We start from the raw sequence: 23,611 nt of genomic DNA on the forward strand, positions 1-23,611 counted from the left end.
GAAAGAAGGAGAAAGGAAAGAAAGGGGACGGAGAGGATGGAAGGACCAGAGAAAAAGGAAGGGAAGGGAAGCATGAAAAGACAAAAGAAGGGAATGAGAAAGGAATGGGAAACAGCAAGAAGGATGACGAGGGAACAGAGGAAAAGAAAGTGACAGAAGATGAAAAGAGTAGCGGGAGGAAGGAGACAAAAAGAGAAAGCAAAGGATGAAAGTGAGGGGCAAAGATCTAAAACTGGGACACAAGGAGAGAAAACAAGATGAAAACCAGAGGAGCCAGAAGGGAGGAGAGGAAGGACAGGACAGAGGTTTGCCCTCTAGTGGGGAAATGTGTGATGTACAAGTCTGTCTGCTCCTCGGCTGAAGGCAAGGGACCCACTGAAGCAGTTTGAGTGGAACTTTGTTCCCTAAAAAGTTTTCTTTGCTGTCCAAATTTTGTAAATGAAATGTGTAAGCAATGACTGTTGTGTTTTCCCAAGAGGTACTCCTCCTTTTCTTTAGTTAGTGTAGGCTACTATAACCTATTTCTTCACCTCTGATTAATATATACGGTAATATTAGTTACAACTGACATGGATCTGTGTCACTAGATGTTACTAGCACCAGAATGTTCAACTGAAACTATCTGCTGGTGGCAGAATATTCACTATGTTTATTTTGGCCTAGGCTACTTTATTTTTTTTGACATACAGATATTGATGATGTCATATTTCAGTAACAGTGGATGGCCCCTACTCTACAAAAATGTTTCACTGTAAATTCACAGCAAATTGCTGGCTACTATTTACATTACTTTCACAGTAATTTCACAGTAATTTACTGGTACTATTTCACAGTAAATTACAAATATAAATCTACAGCTATATAGGCCTACTGTAACTTCACAGCAGCACAACGGCACACATAATTACTGTAAAATCCTCTAAAACCCGCCACATATGGTTGTGTTAAAAGATAGTAAAAAGCCAACTTTATTTATACGGAATGACCCAAAACTACAAATGTGTATTTTACAAATCTGCACAACATAGGCTGTACATCGAATAAGAACTGAAAGAAAACTTTATAGCCTACGTATGTTTTTTTTGTTAAGTACTGTCTGTGTATATGTCTGTCAATAATGCAAGATGTCAAAATAATTTATTTAATCATATAGGCCTATGGGCTAAGTAAAGTAAACAGACCAAAATGTAAATCTGATCTTTGTTTCTGATGTCATTGTGTATCTATTTCATAAAATGTATATATATATAAAATAATATATATATATTTTTTAAACTTTTTTTTAGATAATATAAAATGTTTTTACATTAAGAATGTGCTGTCAACCATATGAGGGAGCTCTGATTCAAAAGCTAACCCGGAAGTGAGGCGCAACGTCTGGGCTCCTGCCTGGCCTCTTGTCCCAATAGACGATCTTCGGCCATGATGTTTCACTCGGACTTTTCAGCGAGCGAACTGCTATGTAAGCGCCTCTAATAATGAGTAGTCCCTCGCCAGACCAACGGGACAACATGTTAGGAACATTACAGGGGACCAAGTAGGTATGAATATATTTTTTTTTATAAACTCATAGGAAGGCTATGTGTTATTGTTGACACCGGGGGGTCTTTTAAACACCCATATGACAGTTGGTGTTGTGTTGTGTGCTTGTTGCTAAGCTAACTAACGCTGTCTGGACGGTGTAGCGGTAAACAGAAACAAGTCCGCTCTTTTAAACCGTACGGATGAGTGCACTGTTTTCGAGAATACGTTGGTGTTAAAGGAAGTCTGGCCCGAGGTAACGTTGTTATTTTTTAAGGATGACAGCAGACTTGTTCGTTAACTTAGTTAGCTAACGTTAAGCTAGCTAAAGAAGCGGCGTGGAAGAACGCACACGTGAATCTAACGTTAACTCTCCTTTCAGAATCAAAAGTAAACGTTCACTTGCATGGAATTTGCCTAGCTGCGTGTGTTTGGCGCATACAATAAACCTATATAAAGGGAATAAACAATAGATACAAATAGAATACAAATATAGATTATACATATTGAAATAAAAATATGTAAAACAAAAAAAACACTATAACAAATATGTACAATAGAAGTTGTAGTTTGTATACAGTCTAAGAGTCTGTCACATAGACCGGTCTGTCACTGGAGGTCCCGGTCTTTGGCTGATGAGGCCCACTGCAGCCCGGAAGAAGCTGTTCTTGTGTCTGGAGGGTTTGGTGCTGATTGAGGGGCCACCTGCCAGAGGGGAGTGGTTGAAATCCATCACATCGACAGCAGTGTTGGCTGGTTTCAGCACGACGCCTGCTGCAAAGAGACTTCGAAATAGGGCGGCACGATATGAGGAAAATGTGCGATATGCGATAACGATATGAATAAACCGATACAGTGTATCCTACTCAGTTCTGCATTTCTGCTCCTTTCACTATTCTGCTGAAATACAAGAATTTGCTTGTTGAATTTAAAACAAATGAAATAATTTCCAACATTCTGCTATTGAATACATTGGACGTTGAATGGAATATATAAAGGCACCATTAAAGAAAGTTAGATTTTAAAGTGCAGTTTTTTTACTGATGAAAAATCAGTGTTTTTCGCGATATGTCGCAGCCTTTCGTGATATGTGTGCCCCAGTTAACACTGCGATGGTGTTTTAAAAAAACGATATATTGTGCAGCCCTACTTCAAAATACGTAGTTAAAGAAAAATGGCTGGCAACATTCTCAAATATATTGTGACGTTTTCGTAGGATTTCTTGATTTAGACATCTTGCTTTTCATTCATAAGCCACATTAAGACGATTACAAAGTCAGCCTACTATCACCTTAATAATATATCAAGGGTTAAAGGACTTATATCTCAAAGGATTTGGAAAAACATTTATCATCAAAAAAAGCAATTGGAGAGCTTGCAGCTGTTTCAGAACACTGCTGCTCAAATCCTCACAAAGACCAAGAAAGTGGGTCACATTACTGCAGTTCTGAGGCCAACCTGGCATCATGACTTCGCCTAAACATACACGCCACTTTCCTAAAGCCAAATGGCGTGTTATATGTACGCATTTTGAGCTATCCATGTATACAGCGGATGTAAACATACACACCACGTGGCTTCGCCACGTTGCATGTTATTGCGAGAACCTGACGTACTATCGCGAGAACGTCACATGCGTGTAAAAAACAAAAAAAAGTTTAGGAAAAGAACACTGGGAAAGGCTTTAGTAACACAAAAAACAACAAAAATACGCTTAGGACAACAATAAATGGTTGGGTTTAGGAAAGAAACATTGGGGAAGGCTTAAAAAACAATAATAAACAATAATAAACAAAAAAAGAAAGAAAAACGGCTGAAAAATGCCATACGCAGGATGCGATCCCAGCTCTCCTGGGTGAAAGTCCTGTGTTTTACCAATCCGCCACCCCAACTAAACTCCACCTGTGGACTTACGCCCCTTCATACTACTCGCTACGGCGAAAATTCACACGTAATGTAGGTCACTGGCGGCCGAACTGCGTTGATAAACACGCTAAAAAGCGATTAGGCGTTTTGATAACACGCCAAAATGGCATACGAATTGGCGTGTCATACATACGCCACTTTATGAGATCAGTCTGCTGAGGCCTAATATAAAATAAAAAATATTTTTTTTAACAGCTGGTGAAGAGATAACCGATAACTTTCATTGTTGGTTTCTGTATTAAAAGGGTTTTGTGTGACTTTCTTTCCATATAAGAGGGACTACATGGTCTTCTGATACTTGCTCAGATTCTGTCAGACTGACTCTGCTTCTCTGCTTGTGTATTTTCAGTGGTGAAAGTTGTTGGTTTATTGCCTGCTGTGAATCAACTGAAGAAGATATGAGAACTCCACGGACACCACCTTCTCCTCTACGAACTGGCACGTTGGTGTGAGGCGAAGTATGCAGTCTAAAGTTCACTTTTCACCCCCAGAGTTGTTGAGAAGACGGAGGGGAAACTGCTTCTAGCTCAGTCGCCATCAGCGATGTCCTCGAGACTTATTGACTTGTCCTCGGTCTTATATCAAACTCTGAGCGTGACTGTTAGTTAGAGTGGGAACCACTTTGCCTCAGAAGAAAAAAACCTCACGTGCCTGCCTGTCTGAGCCTCACGTGAAGGCTTAACCCTTAACCCAGCATCGCTACCAAGACCTAACGTTGTCCTGCTGTCACTGCATCTGTGGGGGCAGTTATGTTTACTGTTGGTCAGGATTTTTCAAGAACTTGTAGTCCATCTACAGTGACCAACAGAACGTTTACTCCATTCCACTGGAGCTGACATCTCAAAAGTCATTCCTACAGAAAAAAAAACACTCATTAAGTGGGGAGCTGCCAGGAGGAACAGGGGGTCTTTTAGGAAAGAGAACCTTTCCTCCACCTCAGGCTTAGGTCTTGTCTCGACTGTTATTCCTATCCTGCCTATCAATCTCCACCCAAGACCTCTGCCGCTGAACGTTGCTCTTCAGAAAAAAACCACACATTCGTGGCGGTGCCATGCCCACCAACCAGTCTTCCCCCTGGGGTGGGGCGAAGCTTCGGGCTTGCTCCAGTGCAGATAGTCCCACCACTACAACCTCTGTCAATACACATGCCAAGACAGTGGTGGCTGCTAAAGTGCCTTTTAGTCATACTTCACTAGAGCTATCCAGGAGAAAGGATCCAGCCAAACCGTTCTCCTCCAGTCTTGCCTCATCTGCGTCCCCCTTGAGGCAGACGACAGTGGTTTCTGTCGGGGAGAATGGGGACGGAAAAAACAAAGAGCCCCTGAGCCAACTCGCCGCTGTGCCAGAAGGGTCTCCAAACCTGCCACGACAACTTAATGGGATTCAAACCCCAAACCAAGTACTGTCAACAGGACTGAAGCAGGCTGGTATCACAGAGACCAGTGGTCCTTCCTCCATCCCCAAGAAGGAATGCCCGATTGGGTTTAATGTCCAGCTGACGGGTAACGTGCAGAAATGTGTGTCGCTCCAACCATCGCAACCTGGGAACGGTTTAGCAACGAGCAGACGTCAGGCTGCAACGGGTGATGCACCGCATGGATTGGAGCCGCTTTCGTTAGTTTGTCATCAAGACCTGTTCGTCAAACGACAGCCCACTCTGCAGCAAACTGACAAGCTGATGGTGAGTATTGATGTTTCAAGAGGTGAAACTTACTTCAGCAACACTTATTACTAGAAGTAATAAATAACTTTACTGTTAGACCAACGTGTTTCGGCTTGTGGCCTGGATCATCAGTTTTGATTGTTTCCCAATGTGGAAGCCACATCAGGAAAGGTTTTAGTTAAGAAATTTCCCCAAATATAAAAAAAAAAAAGATGTTATATATACAACTCTTAACATTAAATCCATACAGTGTTGGTCTTAAAGTGACCCTAAGAATGTTGAAAAAGACAGGTTGTTTGCATTTAAGGGTGATTTTTGGAGCTCCTGCTGTCCATTTAGAACTATATAGGACATCTGCATTTCGGCCACCAAGTAATTAGTGGCTGCACAGTAGAGCGCTCCACCAGGGACCACTGACATGTTGATTTTTGAATAGGTCCAAATACTGCCTCTTGCACATCTGACCCTTTTCTTGTTTTGTCTTTTTAGCCTGAAGCTGCAGACTGTTCCTCCTTGCCATCAGTGCCTCCTCTATGCCTTACTCTCTGTGAACATCAGGGGGCAGCACTGGGAAAGGATGCCTCCAGCACTGACAGCACAAAAGCAGAAATAAGAAGCACAGCAAGAGAAACGACAACATCAACTACAAGGAGGAGCCATTCTGCTAGAACAACAGAATGCAGTCAGACACAAAACGGTTGCACAACAATAACTGCTTTAGACAATCAGTTGGTAGTAAGAGGTGGTCCTCCAGCGGTGGTGGCAGCAACCGCAAACTGCAAGCCCCAAACGATAGCTTTGCTAGACCTAAAGCAGGCCCCAGGAAGTCAAAGTCCACCGGGAAGCACCTTGTCCGCACGCAGGAGAATCAGTCCTCCAGCAGCCAGTCCCTTTCCCAATGGCCCCATGCCAACTGTGCTCACTGCCAATGTCAGTGCCACTCAGGAGAAGCAGCCCACACTGCTGGATGCCTTCACAGGTAATCAGAATTATTGGTTTACTGTGAAACGTACTGTACAAAACCCAGGACATTTTAACTTTTGTAGATATGACAAAAAACACAGAAAAGCATAATAGGTGACCTTTAACAGCTTGTTTTTGCTCACATCATAACGTTTTTATATATTATATTAAGTATTTGTTAATGATTAAGAAATTGTTTATAAACCGTCAATAAACATTATTTGGATGGCTATTATAAAGTTGCATCTGATGAATATAAAACCATGTTAATGGTTAATAATTGTTTTGTAAAGCATCTATAAACAGTATTAGGATAGTTATTATCAGTGTACAAATAATCATCTCTTTTATAGATTGCCAAAAAAGATTTCATGGGGCCATTGTTACTTGATGCTTTATAAACCATTTATTAATAATTTACGTATTATTATAAGTATTAGTTTCAACTTTATAATAGCCACCCAAATAATGTTTATAGATGTTTTACAAAACAATTATTAACCATTGACAAAGTATTAACTAACTAAATGTATAAACTTATTATTTTATATTACACTAATCTATTGATAACCTAGCATATATTAGGCTATAACATTACCAATAATTTGTAAACATTGTTTAAATCATGATTTTATTGTTTGTTAACAGTAAAATAAAAAAATTAAATAAAGTTTAAATAACTATCAAGTTACCATTTATTAGTGATGGTTATTATGAAGTGTTACCTTGTGGTTCATTTGTTTTCCCGTGAAATCCCATGAAACATCATGAAGTCAACTAGGCACAAAAAAAACATGGGCCTAGGGTTGGGTACTGAAACCTGGTTCCACTATGGAACCAGTTCCTACGCAACCGGTAGGCATCGGACCGTAGTAGTCCAATTAATGTGTCGACTGAAATATATTCCCTCTGTCGCTCTGAAACGGACGTAATAATCTCACACTTTATCTGTAGTCTACCGTTAGCTAGCTACCGTAAATGTAGGCTACTTTTAAAATGCCATATTTTCCCTCTGGGCTCACATAATCGGACGTAAAAGCCTTTCTTTGATGTCATTTTTCAGTTTTTCAAGAATCTGTTTAGGAATCGGAATTGTTCTGAATGTACCGGTTCGGCAAAGGAGTCGTAAAAATCCAAACGGTACCCAACCTGACATGGGCCGTGCCTTGAGGAGTCTGACAGGCTTAATAATCTGTTCCAAAGTAGCATGCATGAACACCTAAATGGGCCATTACAAATTTGCTGACTCAAAGAGTGATCTTACCCTTGTAGCGGTGGCCTCCAGTCCTGCAGGAGCCTTGGTGGGATTGGTGACCACTCAGATCTCCGCCATCCACCTGACCAGGCAGGGACAGCCTGCCTCCATGTCCTCTTCATCTTCGGTCTCTTCCTCACCCTCGGCGACAGACAACGGTCTGGTTGGAGAGACTTCCCTGTCTGGGTGAGCACCAGCTAATTGCTTCTCAACCAATAGATGCTGTTCTGTGTCGTCGTCCCCCCCCCCCCAGTCTAATCTGAATACTTTGCCTCATATTAATGTTTCCAGCCAGGATTGTGTTATGCAGATGGATGGAGCTGAGGAGGAGCTGCCTGATGAGTTGGAAAATGCCTGTAGTGATGATGGTAAGATTTTAACACACACACACACACACAAACCTCTGAGTACTTAAGATGCCTTTAGCAGCAGGCAGTTTGCTCTGTTTATGTCCTAAACCGCTGATTTAATTGTCTTAATTGATTTTAACTGGCTGTGGTCTTCAGATGATTCAGACTGCTCGTCCATCACTGGCACCTCATCGACCGCATCCATCGCTCTCCTTTCTTGGTAAGGCGCACTCTATAACCCCAAACGGTTATTTAGGTTGACAATCGAGGTAACCACAAGAACATAAACAGTGACTGATGCGGACGACCTCTCACAATGACGTCGATGTTCTTTATCACGGAGCAGATAGCCTTCCATTTTCTACAAATGTGTAAATCCACACTCGCTCTGTTAGAGGGTTAAGCGTTAGAGTCTTTCCGCCACACTCTCTGTTGTTGTATGCTTACTCCTGTTTTTTTCCTCTTGTGCACCTAGTGAATAGGGGTGGGAATCACCAGAGGCCTCACGATACGATATCATCACGATACCTATGTCACGATACGATATTATTGCGATTTTAAACATATTGCAATATTCTGCGATATATTGCAATGTACTACCTTTTTTCCAACTTCAAATTTTTCCCAATTTCAAATTATGTCCCCAAAGGACAATTTTGTCAACATCTGTTTTATCTAAAAAGATACATTTCTCTGTTTGTTCATCTCACTTCAATTTTATTGCTGCAAAATGGGATTGTCAAGCAGACAAACTGACCAACACATATATCATAAAAGATCGATACTTGGCATCTGTGTATCGATACAGTATTGCCACGAAAAATATCGCGATACTATGCTGTATCGATTTTTCCCCCCACCCCTACTAGTGAAGCATAATCACTGTTGGCAGCCATTCAAATCATACAAATCGCCTACTTTGTGTACTAAGTGTTTTTAAAGCCCCCCCCCGTGGCTTCACTATAAATAACTGCTGGGCAGATGAAATTAAATTAGTCAATAACTTAAGAAAATAACAGTGTTTATTTTCTTCCTGTACACTGTAGTCAACTGCAAAAACTTTTTGTCCATTTAATGCTTTTGGTGTCGAGAATTTCTTTTTTTTTCTCAACTTCAAAATGTCTGTCTTTTCCTTGGACCGCCCAACATCCAAGCCCTGGTTTCTAATTGGTCTCTTTACTGGCATAAAATGTATATCCATCAGATCCTTGTGGACTCTTTCTCTCTCTCTTTCATTTACTCTCACTGCAATTGTTAAAAGAGGCTGAAAGCAGCAGAGCGTGGTGGAAAGGTCTGCTGCATTGTGCATCATATTGTTCTCCACTATGTTGGCCTATTCAACAATGGAACTCCCCACCAAAGACTCGGGGCTGATTCTCTGTTAAAACAACCTGGATAGGGACCGCTATTGTCCCCTCCTTTCCCCGCAACCAGCTGATTTGTTTGTGTTCATTTACATACACCCAATCACCTCCCTACCCTTTCCTGAAAGCTATAGTTCCTGTATGTCTAGTATAGTGTTAAGTTAGCCTAGTCTAGCTGTAATGTCAGTGTATACCTGTCGGTGGTGGAAGGGCTTTATTTAAGAGAAAAGATCTGCATGAGGAAAACATCATCACCTGTTCCTTCATCCATCGGTTTATCCATCTTTCCTTCCTTCCTATATGACTGTCATGTAAGTTTTTTTTTTTTTTTTTTTTCTTTTTCTCGTTTATAAATTCTCATTATTTTGTGGTTGTCTGATGTGAACAACGGTGTTATGTTGAAATGTTGGACTTTCTTGCAACTGCCTGTTTCAGACATTTTATTTTTTTTAGAAATACATTGCACGGATACAACTGGCTCTCATCTTGCTACAGTGTTACTTTGTTGAGGTTAATTATACCTTAATTGGGTCTCCACTGGCTACATTGCCTAGTCTCTGTGAATAGTAGTATTACAATTTGTGGGAACATTCATTTTAGGTATATCGGAAAGTCTCCTTCTAGAAGGGCTCCTTCATTTGTCTCAACGCTCAGTTCGAAATGCACTCTGTGTGGGGTCTCTAACTGCAAATGAACACAAGCACCACGTTCCTAGCGCATAGTACAAACAGGCATCCATCCAGTCCACACTCGACTTGTGTTACAAACTAGAGTGGTGACTGGATGCCAACTTCCGTAAGTGAGAAGTCAGTGAACATGACTCAAGCTGCATTACTTTTTAATTTAGTTGTGAGCAATTTGCTCGTTTAATAGTAAAAAGGTAAGCAGAGCTGTGGTGCCGAAAGAGCAGGGGCCGGGCAGACTTCAACAGAAAACACAAACAGTCATTGTAGATGGTGTTTACATGCAACATATAGAAAGTAAACGTATAATCGGAATGTCTGTGTGTAGAGTCTGTGCTTTATTAACTACACAGTTGTAAGATTTATCTCTTTCAAATGTGGTTTGATATATTTGTTGAAATGGAAACTCCTCTATGATAACCTAGGGTTTCTGACCCACACTAGGGGTCGCCAAAGCTTCACGGGCGGTCGCAAGGCCTTCTTGATTTTAAAGGTTGTAGGACAACTTTAAAAAATGTTTATATATATATATTTCATCAGGGAGAAGAAATCACTACATTTGTCTAAAGATAAGTCTATCAAGTATGTATTGTTAAAAAAAAAAAAAATAATACAGAGAATTAAAAGTTCCTAACAGGAACCCCCATCCCTCATATTTTCTAGGAAATAATCTGCTAAAAATGTGTTACTATTTGCTTTAGTTGTAGAGTTTATCAGTTATTCTGTACTATCATTGTTATGCATTGAATATAATATGAAGTATCCATAAAATATGTCACTAGTCAGGGGTCGTCACTTTATTCAAAGATAGAAAAGGGGTCCCGGAATAAGGTTGGGAACCCCTGTTTTATGAGATAGGACGGCAAAGAATGCTTCACAAAAAAATGTTCTAGGTACAACACAGACGCTTGTTTCGGTCACTGATATAAACCAAACTTGTCATTAATATGAATTTATTTTTTTTGAACACAATCAAGATCATAGTTCTCAAACTGACCATCACATGTACCTTCTCCCTTCGTTATGAACAGCTAAATATCGTACTGCTATGATGTTGGTCTAGCTAAGAGAGAGGCTGCATGTATTTGGATGTCCACTAAACCAATCATTAAATCGGTTTGCCTTCGCTCTTTCTTTCTCTCTCTTTCTTTTTTTCAGTGTTGAGGAGCCAATGGCATTGGGGGCGGAAGATGATCGAGAGGAGAAACCGGCTTTGGTTCCCAGTTTGTTCCCCCTCATCCCCCCAACCCTCTACTTCAGCACCGCCAATGAGAAAGGTCAGGACACGCACGTCTGTTGTGTGAACATGAAGTAGCTATAGAAGTAGGAGAGTTTTCAGGACGTCATGTTAGAAAATGGCAAGCCCAAGCAGACAACAAACGGAGAGAAAATATTTAAACGACCCCAAAAGCTTTGGTTGTTGTAAAATAATGTAACGAAATTTCAGTGATTGTGATTAACTTCTTTGTCCACAACAATGTTGCTTGACGCTTGTCTCACATAGCCAGACATTACTTCACAGCACGGCGGCGTAGCTAACGTTAGATGCTGGCTATATTGACAGTCATAGAAGCCCGTGCTCTGTACCCAACAGACAGACACACTTCCTCGGCTTAGAATTACGGTAGGAACCGCTAAGAATAACTACCTTGTCGTCCTCTCCACCCGACTGAACACACTTTATTGGCTTAGAATTACGGCAACAATCGCTAAACACACTGCAAACTCACGGTCCTCTCTTCCCGATTTACAGCCCCCCTCTCTTGGCTTAAAATAACTCACCATTGTCTGCTACGGCCACTGAACAGGCTAACGTTACACGTTGTAAACAGCCGTGGCCCGCTTGCCTAGTCCTCTTGTAACGTTAGCAGGGTTAGCATGGCGGCGTTAACCAGGACCAGTCAGGATCACTTTACTGGCTGTGTCTCAATTTGTTTTTGCGAGTAACCAACTTGGGTACTCTAGCTATATAATTCAATGTGAGTACGCAAATGTTGAAATGACATAAAATGCCCGTCCCTTGTAGCTGGGATAAATTAGCCTGAAGCTAATGCTTACCTGTTAAGGGGGGAATAAGCCAACTCAGCGTCCTTTTGGGCTCTAAGCTGTCTCGGAACAGACAATTTCAAAAGGAGAAAATACTGGCATTAGCGTTGTAGTCAGAAAAGATGGTATTTCAACTCAGCATGTTTCCTTAATATCTGATGACGCATTGGGGTCATTTTATTATGTTACAGTAAATATATTACATATTGGACCTTTTAGCCAGTTTGAACGTGATTGCCTTTTTATTTAACTTAATTATTTTACTCAACATGTTTATCTTATACCAACATATTGATTATTTATTTACACCATGACAGTGGTCTGTGTTGGCATGATGTGTATTACTAAGGTATTAAATAAGGTTATAAAATAAATACAACTTTTGTGTTACAGTGGAACTGCTGCCAGCCGAACAAAGGCGACTGTTAAAATGGAAGATAAGCACCGTCACTCCAAATATTGTCAAACACACAATCGGCAGATCACACTTCAAAGTCACCAAAAGTAAGTAATCACGTGTGTGGCAGTGACCGTTGCTGCTAAAATACATATTCAATTGCAACACATAACTCAGAAGCGGTTGTGTGTGTATATATAGGTAGCATATAGTACAGATAATTCTGTGAAACAGATTTTGTGCTTATTTTCAAGTCTGTCCCTGTTTGTTATGATTAATTGTAAATCCAATGTATACAATTCTGTGTCTCACACACTGACTGATTATATGCATGAAGTCACTTTAAATTGATGTGGTCACATATTTCTTGGTCAAAATGTATACAAATGATTTTGGGCAACAAAAAAGTTTTTTGCAGGTAATGTTTAGTAGACACTTGTACCTAAAAGATGATTTCAGTGTAAGCGCCACAGGCACGCAGACTACAAACAGAGGGAAAATATTTAAACGACCCCAAAAGCTTTGGTTGTTGTTAAAGCGCATAACTGTGATAATTGTCCTGGATGACCAAAATCTGTGTTTTGCGCTGTTGTAAATGTAGAAAGCCACGACTGGTTGGGCTGCTGGGGACACCATATGAAGTCTCCTGCCTTCAAAGCCCTCGAAGAGCACCAGAAGGTGAGAAACCATACATATTCTCATCCCAGATTCTCATCACAGAACGCCTTATTTTTAGGGAAACTGTTACATTACTTTTTACATCTTCTGTCCAGGATTACCCTTAACTTGGCTGTGTTGGTGTTGTTTTTGTCCTAGTTGAACCACTTCCCGGGAACATTTCAGATTGGCAGAAAGGACCGGCTGTGGAGGAACTTGTCCAAGATGCAGGTTCGCTTTGGCAAACAAGAGTTCAGCTTTTTCCCCCGCACCTTCGTCCTTCCTCAGGACATCAAGCTGCTACGCAAGGCCTGGGAGGACAGTGGCTCCCGGCAGAAATGGATCATCAAACCTGTATGTTCTGCTAGTAGATCATCATTTTGTTAGTTTACTGAACTTGTGTTTTGGATTTTGTGGCTGCAAGCAAACCGTGTAAAATGACATTGAATTTGGGTTTCAGTTGCTGGATAATAAGTTTGCTTTGTTTATATTCACGCAAGACACGGTGGTGCAGGCCTCCGTAGATGGCGCGCAAGCTATGAGCATTCACAAAGACGTTTTATGCTTCACGCATTGTTCAGTATTGCAGTATTCTCCAAAAACACAAGGGCGCGTACCAACAAAATAATCTGTGAATAAGCAAGAAGTAGTAAAGAAGAAGTAAAGGAAAGTTAGCTGCCTGACAACAGTAGTAAACACCGATGTACTGCCGAACATTGCATTTGTGTACTCTAATTATCAACGTTGCGGTCACTTACATTCAAGTTGAAATTACTGTCCGCCCCTTGATGTTACGAACACTCTTCCCATGAGGCCCTTTTTCAGCTTGGACAACGCCATCTCGTGTGCGTCTTCTTTTCCTAGTGTTGCAGCTCTCTCTTACCACTGATTTAAGACCATTTGACACCCTGTGGTCTGTACATGACGAATCATACACATTTGTACAGGCGAACCTGCTCTGCTAGTCTTCACAGCCGTCCATGTGGAAATGGAAAGCGCAGCACGTGCCTAATTACAATTGTGCGGGATGACGTCATTCTTTTTCGCACAAACCTGGCGCCTGGGACACTGCGGCAACCCTAAACCTTAATGTTGATAATTGGCTGATTTCTGTATAAGGTGAAACAAGTTAGATGTTTGGGAATTAATTAATGTGCCAAAATGAGTCATCTAGATTACGGTGCTTAAGGAAAAATACAGTATGATGTTTAGGTAAATGTGTGTGTTTGTGTTATTTTTTGTTCCTGTTTTATTACATTCTGTTTAACCCCTCTCATCTGTAATAGCCTGCGTCAGCCAGAGGAATAGGCATCCAGGTCATCCACAAATGGAGCCAGATGCCTCGCAAGAGACCGCTACTGGTCCAGAAGTAAGTAGCCCAGAATAGACTGCTAAATGGGGGTTGGCAGTAGAGCTGTCAGTGCCCAGTGACACTATGCCACTATAAGCATGTGGTTGTTGTTGTTACACTGTCTGTCCACTAGAGGGACTTCCAACATAAGCCTGGCCTTGAAGGGGACCTACGTCATGGCGCATTGCATTTTTGGCAAGCTGCTCTCGGTTTACATTTTCCACCACGAGCACACAGTGACAAACGCATATCAGCAGAGAACTCTATAATGAAACATGATCTAACAAGTGTAAAGGCTAACATTGCTCGGTTAGCACAATGACCTCATGTTAGAAAGCACAGCCAAAACGATCTGTCATAAACTAAGTAACAATAGTGTTAGCCACGATGCTAACGGCATTGATAACCAAGCCAAACTGTGCTGTCACTACTATTTTAGTGATTTATAAGCAACCTGTTTCTTGCAGATTGTCACGTTACTGAGAATACAGCTATTAGAAGGTAATATACGAAGTCAAAGTTAACTCTGACAGCTGTAGGGCAGCTAACATTAACTTTAGCTGTCTCCATGAAGCTCCCAGCTGACCTTAACCCTTGTGTTGTCTTCCCGTCAATCTTGAAGAAAAAAAAAGTTTGTTTTTGCTGTTTCCAACATTTTAAATTGTAAAATTTTTCTTCTTTACATTTTCAGCGCTTATTTCTACGTCCCATTATAAAACAAAAATTGAAAACTGGTCAATTTGACCCGAAGTCAACACAAGGGTTAAGCTCCTATAACTCGCGACGCAGTTAGGAAACCAGAACAAGCTAACTATTGATAACATAAGCATTTGGGCTTGGTGGATGTCGATTTTAAAGTCATGTTAAATCTATTTCCCATCCTTCTTTCGATTTCTAGTCTAGTTACACCCCCCGTAACAACGTAACGTTAGCTCCGTGACGTTAAGACCTCACAATGCCTTGTGTTTCTCACTCCCGTAACTTATTGTTCATCAGACATGAGAAGAGGGAGATTAGCTAACGTTAGCCAACATTCGAATTTGAATATTAATTTCAGAATTTTAATAGTATTGATTATTTTACTAATCGAATTATATTCAACTTTCGTAATTCGTTCCAACAGCCCTAGTTGGCAGTAACTCAGTCTGAAGGGAGTTGGGTTGGCAACCGGAGGGTCGCTGGTTCAAGTCCCAAAGTATGGCGGTGGACTGGTAGCTGGAGAGGTTCCAGTGCACCTCCTGGGCACTGCCAAGGTGCTCTTGAGCAAGGCACCGAACCCCCAACTGCTCAGGGTGCCTGTCCATCGACCGCTGCACGCCCCTCACTCTGACTTCTTCTTCTTCTTAAATAATGCGTTAAAACTTAGTAGGACAGAGATCATCTACCAGAAGTTGAAAATGTGAAGGTACACTACATTATTCATCAGTCATTAGGATAACACGTTTTTATCCGGGTCTTGTTTTGCAGGTACCTACACAAGCCCTACCTCATCAGTGGAAACAAGTTTGACCTGCGGATCTATGTCTACGTGACCACCTACGACCCGCTCAGAATTTACATCTTCTCTGACGGACTGGTTCGATTCGCCAGCTGCAAGTACGTTTTCGTCACATCATCCACGGTGACAAGGCCAAATACTGTAGATTGGTTCATACAAATATGATGCACACGTCTATGGGCCTGATTGGTGACACTGAAGGACGGTGTCAGAGACTTGCAAAAAGCTCATAATAGAGGCCATAATTGATTTAATTCCACATTTGTGTTTCTCGTCTTTAGGTATTCGTCTTCCATGAAAACTCTGGGTAACAAGTTCATGCATCTGACCAACTACAGCGTCAACAAGAAAAACTCTGAATACCAGTCCAACAGCGATGACAAGGCCTGCCAGGGACACAAATGGTTTGTTAAAGTGAAACTAGAGCCTGTGACACATCTTTGCTACTGTTATGTGTATGGTGCCTGAGCATGTTTCCCCCAACAACAATGTGTGTGTGTGTGTGTGTGTGTGTGTGTGTGTGTGTGTGTGTGTGTGTGTGTGTGTGTGTGTGTGTGTGTGTGTGTGTGTGTGTGTGTGTGTGTGTGTGTGTGTGTGTGTGTGTGTGTGTGTGTGTGTGTGTGTGTGTGTTTTTCAGGGCTTTGAAGGCCTTGTGGCAGTATCTTGGTTCTAGGGGAGTCAACACCACTCTGATCTGGGAGAAGATTAAAGACATTGTGATCAAAACAGTCATTGCGTAAGTTTTAACCATTTCGTTTTTTTTCTTTGTTTTATTATTTATGAAAGTTTAAGCGTAATGAGAGTAATGCCAAAGGCAGTCTTCGAAACTAGTTTACTAATACATTAAGTTTTCCTTTCATATTAATCTGAGCCTGTCAGTGGCAAATACAAGCTGCACAATTGACCTACTAACTTCCATTGTAGCTTAATACTGGACCAATTTCAAAGACTGTTGTTCCCATCAGTCACTTAGACACAAAAACAGGAAAAAAAGATTCCAGATTGAAAAAAAAAAAAAAGTAGTTACCCTTTAACTGGGATGCAGTCAGTGTGCTCATTGGTGGGGGCAAATAGAATTTTGTTTTGCACGCAAGTTTAGCTTTATCACATCTCAGGGTTCTTTGCGTTGGTGTTTTTGACACAACCCTGACTAACAAATCTCAGAGGAATCTTTTTTTTTTTTTTTTGTTCTGGGTGTAATGGAGACGGTATAGGTGGGGAGTCTAGGGCTAAAGTGGTAAGCACATAGACATCACATCTGCACTAAGTGCAACTTGCACAATAGGTTTATCTACATCTTTATCATTACTAGTTAAGCAGTTGTACATTTTGTATTCCCAACTTGTATATATTTTAAATATTTGTTCTTGTACTGTTTTCTATCCTATTATTATTTCATGTACATATTGTATGTATGTATATTGTATCCTATTATTTCATGTATATTGTATGTATGTATATTGTATCCTATAATTTCATGTATATTGTATGTATGTATATTGTATCCTATTATGCTGTGCTGTGTGACTGATATTTTGCTGCTGTAAAACTGTAATTTCCCATTTTAGGGATCAGTAAATATCTATATATCTATCTAAATGACTAGAGACTCTGTTAGAGGTGTCATTTTAAAATAATGAAATAATAATGGTTATGAAATCTCCTGTGTGCTGGTCATCAGGTCAGAACCGTACGTTAACAGTCTGCTGAAGATGCATGTCCGGACGCCTTACAGCTGCCACGAGCTGTTCGGCTTTGACATCATGCTGGATGAGAAGCTGAAACCCTGGATCTTGGAGGTCAACATATCTCCAAGGTAACACACACACACACACACACACACACACACACACACACACACACACACACACACACACACAAACAGTGATTTTAAAACTATATGTAGTAACTGTTGTGTTTCTGGTCCAGCCTCCATTCCAACACCGCGCTGGATGTTTCAGTTAAGGGTCAGATGATCGCAGACCTCCTGAACCTGGCTGGCTTCCGTATTCCCCAAAGAGATGACCTGGTCGCCTCCTGCAGTAGCACCTCCAGCTCCACCAGCAGGTACGGAGGAGGTGTTAGTGGGCATTCACACAGCCGGCATCTGCCGCCAGACGGCCCGGCAAAAACGCAGGTCTCTTCGTTCATTTTGATTGGGGGTAGTGCGTTTAGGCTGCGGCGGGGTTTGAGGTTGAGACCAACTGAACTTTTGGAGAAAACGCAACCCCAAGTCACGCTTGCGGTGGCCAATCATGCAACCGGCCATCACACATCACTGCCTCTATCGCTGCCACAAGAACGTTTTAAAAGATTAAACAAAAGCACTGAAGTGTCCAGGAGTTTGTGTACTACACATGGGCTACTGTGACTAAGATAAGACTCAGTAATTCTGGTCACAATTTATGAACAACTTCAAATATAATCCAACTCAGACTACAGCCACTGAAAAGACCTTACAGTTTAATCAACATCTCTCTCTCTCTCTCTCTCTCTCTCTCTCTCTGTGTCTGTGTGTGTGTCTGTGTGTGTGTGTGTGTGTGTGTATGTGTACGTGTGTGTGTTATAGTCTGTGTGGCGGAAACAGGGAGAGGACCAAGCCAGATCTGTCTGCTGATGAGAAGGTTAAACGGGCCTTTTACCTCACACAACGTTACGCCGACCAGGTAAATAAATATAAACGTGGCAATATAATCTAAATCAGAGGTAAATCATATATTAAAATAAGTGCATTTAATCGAGAAAAAGCATATTCATCTAGGTTTAAATAATAACTTAATTGGGTGCAAGATAAGCAGCTCCATATCCAAGGTTTTAAATCTCTACATGTATGCACTACCACTGTAACCGCTGATGGTGGAGATGCTGGGGGTGATGATGAGCGCTGGTTTTATTAAGGTTTACGGTTCTTGATTGGTCATGTGCATAACATTACCAGAAGTATTCGTTGGCAATAAAAATCTTAAGCCTAGTAGCAAGTTTACCCCTTTTCTCTTTCCTTCTGTCTCTGTCAGGACTTCCTCTCTACAGTGTTGGACGTCTTGACTCCAGAAGATGTCCGCGTGCTGGCAGAGAGTGAAGACGAGCTGACTCGTCTTGGACAGTTTGAGCGAATTTTCCCATCGCCGTCCTCTTCCCGCTACCTTCGCTTCTTCGAGTGTCCGAGATACCTCAACATCCTGCTGGACCAGTGGGAGCAGAAGTACTGGAACAACAGGACAAAAGGTATGTGTGTGTGTGTTCCCTAAATGCACTGTATTTTCACTACAACTATACTGCTCTCAGTGGCGTTGATGTATTTTTTCAGACCCTTATGGAACATAAATTTACACTTGCTTTGAGGCTGCGCTAAAGTTAAACATGGCAGGAACTGGAACCACATCTGAAATTGTTTGTGTGGGTTAATGTTATATGATTGTAAGTTGTTTCATATATGCAATACTGTATATCTATTCGTCAAACGATAGACCCCTGAAGCTGAAGCAGCAGTTTGTGTGATCAAATATATTTGAAAGCAGGTGTGGAAAATGTCCAGCGGTGTCATTCTTGATTGTTGATAAGTGAAATGGTTTGTTATTTAGGCTATTGAATGAGACAAAGAAGAGAATCAACTTTAGCTTTCAACCCCAGGGTCTTCCACAGACCATCCGCTTTTACTTTTTGAACACGTTTTAGACCTTTTTAACACTTGCAGCTTCCCTCAGAAACCTCCTGGTCCTGCTGCACACCACTCGAACAGAGGACTAGATCTCTGTCATAGTTGAAGGAGACACAGGAGCTGTTTATCGCACAGAGGGCAGAGAAAACACTGAAACTGCCGGGGGAGTTCATCCAGATTTAATGGATTCTGTGTTTGTGTGTTACGTTCAGGAATCAGTCTGCTGAAGACTCTCTGCGAGAAAGGAGTCCATCTGGGAACCAATGACCCTGTTCACATGGTGAGGAACTCTGGCAAGATTAAATCAATGTGTCTGAATAAATAATGAATGTAATCTATTTTATGAATTACAAAAATCAGCGGTTTGATTTGAAAATTCCAGAAACCAATCTGTCTTCCTCTGTGGTTGTGTCTTTGTGTCTCCCTAGTGGTCCAAGTGTAGCTACATCTCAAGGTTTGAACCCCACAGACATGACCTCGTCGGCCCATCCAGATCCAGGTACACACACACAGAACATAAAAATAAAAGCACAGATTCTGCTGTCCTTTCCCTTACAAATTCAGAGAACAAAGTATTGAACAAATATTGGGTCAATCTAAGTGCTGATCCAGTGCAAAATATTAAATTAATATGTAATATTTAGTTACATCCTTCGTTTGCAGGAATTCTCCTTGGTATCATCCCTGTATGTGTGTAAAATTAGGTTAAAGGTGCCCTGCCACACCTATTTCATTACTTTGTGGTAATGTCTGAAGTTCTACCATGGACTCTGTGACATGTTTTGTGGAAAAAATGCCTTGGTTACCTTGTTTCAAGCCATTCTAGCGTGGTATAGAAAGCCTAAAGGGAAGACTCCGCTCGATTTCTGCCAGTTGTCATTAATATTCAACAAGCTAAGCTGTTTGAATCTGATTGGCTAACAGCTAGCCAATGAGAGCCTGGCTGTCAGAATCCTTTACCCAACGCCACTGGGCGAGCTCATGAATAGTAATGAGCTCAGGCAACACCACGTCAGACTGACCAGCTTTTGTAATTGGCCTGATTTCTCTGCTTATTTCTTTTCAGTGGCTAGAGCTGACAGACGAGGTAGCAGTTTATTTTCACATTCACGACATAACACAAACACATATGGACCTAACATATTTCAATAAATACAAGTAAAAACGGTTTTGTATTGCAGGGTACCTTTTAATAAAATATTGTGTTATATTTAGCATAACGGGGCAAAATGCATAGAACATGATTAAAGGATTACTTTCAGCTTTCTTTTTCGGTAAACAGAGTTGCATATTTAGTTGGACTATAAAAGGCATAAAGATCATCCTCCATTATGTTTGTTGTTGAAATACTTGCTAGGGTGGTGTGTTAAAACTTTTCCACAGGCTTAAACACAGTATCAGAGTTACTTAGAGTGGGTTAGGATTAATTGCATACTAATTAAGACCCAAGTAAATGAACTTGATTATCGTGTGCTCCCCTCTCCTGTCTTGTAGAGTGGTGGTCACCCAACAGCACCACTCCCATCACGATGATGATGCTGGTTCAGACGGGGAGAGTGCTTCGGTCTCCAGCCTGCCTGTTTCGCCAAGTCCTGGATCCAGTGTGACCAGCAGTGCCTGTGCAAGCCCTCAGCCCAGCCTCGCCCAGAGCCTGCTGTCCCATCAGTTTGCTTCGCTCTGAGACTCGGTTTGCCAACACAGGGTTCAGAAACCTAGAACAAACCGCTCAGGGTCTAGGACTTAGGCCTCAGCTCTTCTCAAACATCCTTCTGTTGATCTGTCATCCCTACTAGCTCTGAAACACTGCGTGAGAAATGTACTTAGAACTGTAAGCTTGAAGCCCAGTCTTAACAAACGCTGTAGAAAGGAGTGGATTTTGGTCTTTAACAGAATTGTTGTTGGCTATCAGAAGGAAGTACTACAGTAACTATTTTATATTAAAGGGATTTTGTGCAGAAAATAGAGGAACGTTTTGAATGTTTGCTATTTCAGTGCTACAATCAAAACGACTTTCTAGACTCGAGGTAAACCTCCGTTACTCGATTACACCAGGGAAAAATAAAACACTTCAACGGCCATACCATTGTTTGTTTTATCCCATTTACTATTAATAGTAATATGCCAACTTTGGTTCAAATGTATTCCGAGCTTCTGAGCAGCCAGTGAATTTTATTGATTTCTGTGCAGTATTAAAATCGTCCTGCAGAAACTCGAAAACATGCTGGAGATACATATTCCTATCCAGTGAGCTTTGTGTCTGCTTAATTTGTCAAATTTTCATTGTTACAGTACATGGCAAGGATGAAAGGCAACTTTGACAACAATAGAGACAGACCGGTGTGACAGTATGATTTATTTCAGCACTACATCAGAGTGAACATGCTCATTAATGTCATTCAGTAATCAATATTAGTACTGCATGAAACGACCACTGCATTGACACAGCGGAGAACCATACCGTAACAACAACAAAACACACAGTTGTCAAGCAAAAGACAACTGCCTCAATGCAGCGTCGTCCGGCAAGGCATCTGCCAATCAAGTACGAGCTAGCTACATGCCTGGTAGATGCTTTATAACAAAGACTGCGTGATTGTTCTGACAGAGAAACAAATGGCAGTCGATGTGATAGCATTTCAGAGTTTTCTCAAAGGATCGTATTGTTAATCCACCGTGCAGTGTTTGGCATCGGATAGGTATTAGTCTCGCATTGCCAGAACTTCCTCCACAGCGCTGTGGAGGAGGGTCTGGCTAGTCCACGCAGCAATCCGGGATGGGAGAAAAATGTGCTATGGTTTATTGGCATTTCTTTAAACCAATCGCAATCGTCTTGGGCGGTGCTAAGCGCCGAGCAGAGCAACGGCGCCTCTGCAAAATAGCCTCGGGAAGGAACTTGTTTTGGTGGAACACGTGAACGCTCAAAGGCTGTTTTAGACGTGCAACAGAAAACTCAGATTTGACAGATAGTCTAGCTAGCTGTCTGGATTTACCCTGCAGAGATCTAAGGAGGCAGTTAACCATAGTCCCTAGAATGACAACACAAAGGAAGCGGAAGGTAACGGGACATCCGAAAAGAGTGACATCCGGCGGAATTTCCGTCAGAGCGAGAGCAATCCCGGAAGTGGAAGGTCGTGGATATAGACTAGATAGGTATTACAACTCGGATTCGTTACTTAAACTGGATGGTACACAGTCTTCTCGCCGGCACATTAACTCCCCATCCCCGGCAAACACAGAAACTTTGTTATAACAACCAACTGTGTCTGCTAAGAACAAGACCATCGGATCCCAACTGCCTACACGCGTCGGCCCTATCTGGCCTTTGGTACTAAACTTAAACTGTGAAAAAGACACACTGGGCTTCCTCACGACTACCACAAAGCAGCGTTAGCATTGTTGGTTTGTGTGTTTGATGCACTTACATTAGCAAGAATAAAACCGCAAAGCCACTACCTTACAGAACCCAGTGGCCCAAAGTTGTGCTCACAACCCAATACTGTGATTTCTCTGTCTTAAATCTAAGACTGTTGTTGGTTTAGTGTTAAGAGGGACTGTTGAGCAACTGGTTGCACAAGTGTCACATTCCCAGCCTGATGGACTTTTGTGTGGAAATAGAGCAGTGAATTAAAAGGGCTCTCTGTGGATAAATGAAGGGAGGGATGGGGAGTTGGAGAAGAGAGCAGCGCTGTAGAGCTCACCAGACTTTGTATGGTGTGTTGAGATCTCTGCAGCTTATTTCAAACATCTTGAAAGTGTCAGTACTTGATTTTATTTTCACTGGTTGGTGGTGTTACTGGTGTGTTTCACAAAAACCTAATTTTGATTAACGATGATTTACAGTATGTTTGAGATACTTGAAGATGAAACTTTGATTACTCGGTCGTTGATTACTTACGCGCACATTAGTAGACTCACAGAAAAGTTAATATTTCCAACAGCATTTCAATTTTTTTTTTGACTTGGAGCACTTTAACTCTCTGTCATATTTAACTCATTTCATAACTAGTTTGAATTTTAAGAAGGGCTTTGGTTTTCTGTGTGATTACTTGTAGAAAAATGATAGCATATAGAATTGTATAGTATATTTCTCGAAAGTTGCCAAATCCAAGTCCAGCGCCAGAATCTAACCCTGCAGAACCCGACAGTGTACGTTCATTAACGCAAACTCTAGAAAGTATCTCTTAAACCCATCACCGCTGTGAGTTAAGCGTTAATTAACGGATTGTGGGATTTAGGGTTCAGTGTTTGCTGCTTTAGGGGAACCTGTTTTAAGATTTCT

At 41.4% G+C, this 23,611-nt stretch overlaps 1 protein-coding gene across 4 annotated transcripts; it reads left to right on the forward strand.

Moving 5' to 3' along the window:
- The first annotated feature begins 1,396 nt into the window (after window positions 1–1,396).
- Window positions 1,397–21,572, forward strand: ttll4 (tubulin tyrosine ligase-like family, member 4). 4 transcript variants are annotated; one of them, XM_039818803.1, is made up of 22 exons: window positions 1,397–1,541; window positions 3,797–5,128; window positions 5,600–6,089; window positions 7,346–7,514; window positions 7,620–7,696; window positions 7,835–7,898; window positions 10,884–11,002; window positions 12,165–12,275; window positions 12,770–12,846; window positions 12,985–13,179; window positions 14,112–14,194; window positions 15,644–15,772; window positions 15,956–16,078; window positions 16,312–16,410; window positions 17,356–17,490; window positions 17,604–17,741; window positions 18,244–18,340; window positions 18,689–18,899; window positions 19,545–19,612; window positions 19,761–19,831; window positions 20,399–20,419; window positions 20,827–20,961. In XM_039818803.1, the coding sequence occupies exons 2-21, from the start codon at window positions 4,499–4,501 to the stop codon at window positions 20,403–20,405; spliced, it is 3,093 nt and encodes a 1,030-aa protein (XP_039674737.1). In that variant the 5' UTR covers window positions 1,397–1,541; window positions 3,797–4,498; the 3' UTR covers window positions 20,406–20,419; window positions 20,827–20,961. The 4 variants fall into 4 exon arrangements, with proteins under 4 accessions (XP_039674737.1, XP_039674735.1, XP_039674736.1 ...); XM_039818801.1 differs by lacking the exon at window positions 20,399–20,419 and having other exon boundaries at window positions 20,827–21,572; XM_039818802.1 differs by lacking the exon at window positions 20,399–20,419 and having other exon boundaries at window positions 1,397–1,537; window positions 20,827–21,572.
- Window positions 21,573–23,611: the final 2,039 nt, after the last annotated feature.

The sequence above is a fragment of the Perca fluviatilis genome, chromosome 12 (genome assembly GCF_010015445.1).
Source record: "Perca fluviatilis chromosome 12, GENO_Pfluv_1.0, whole genome shotgun sequence".
NCBI classification, from domain to species: domain Eukaryota; kingdom Metazoa; phylum Chordata; class Actinopteri; order Perciformes; family Percidae; genus Perca; species Perca fluviatilis.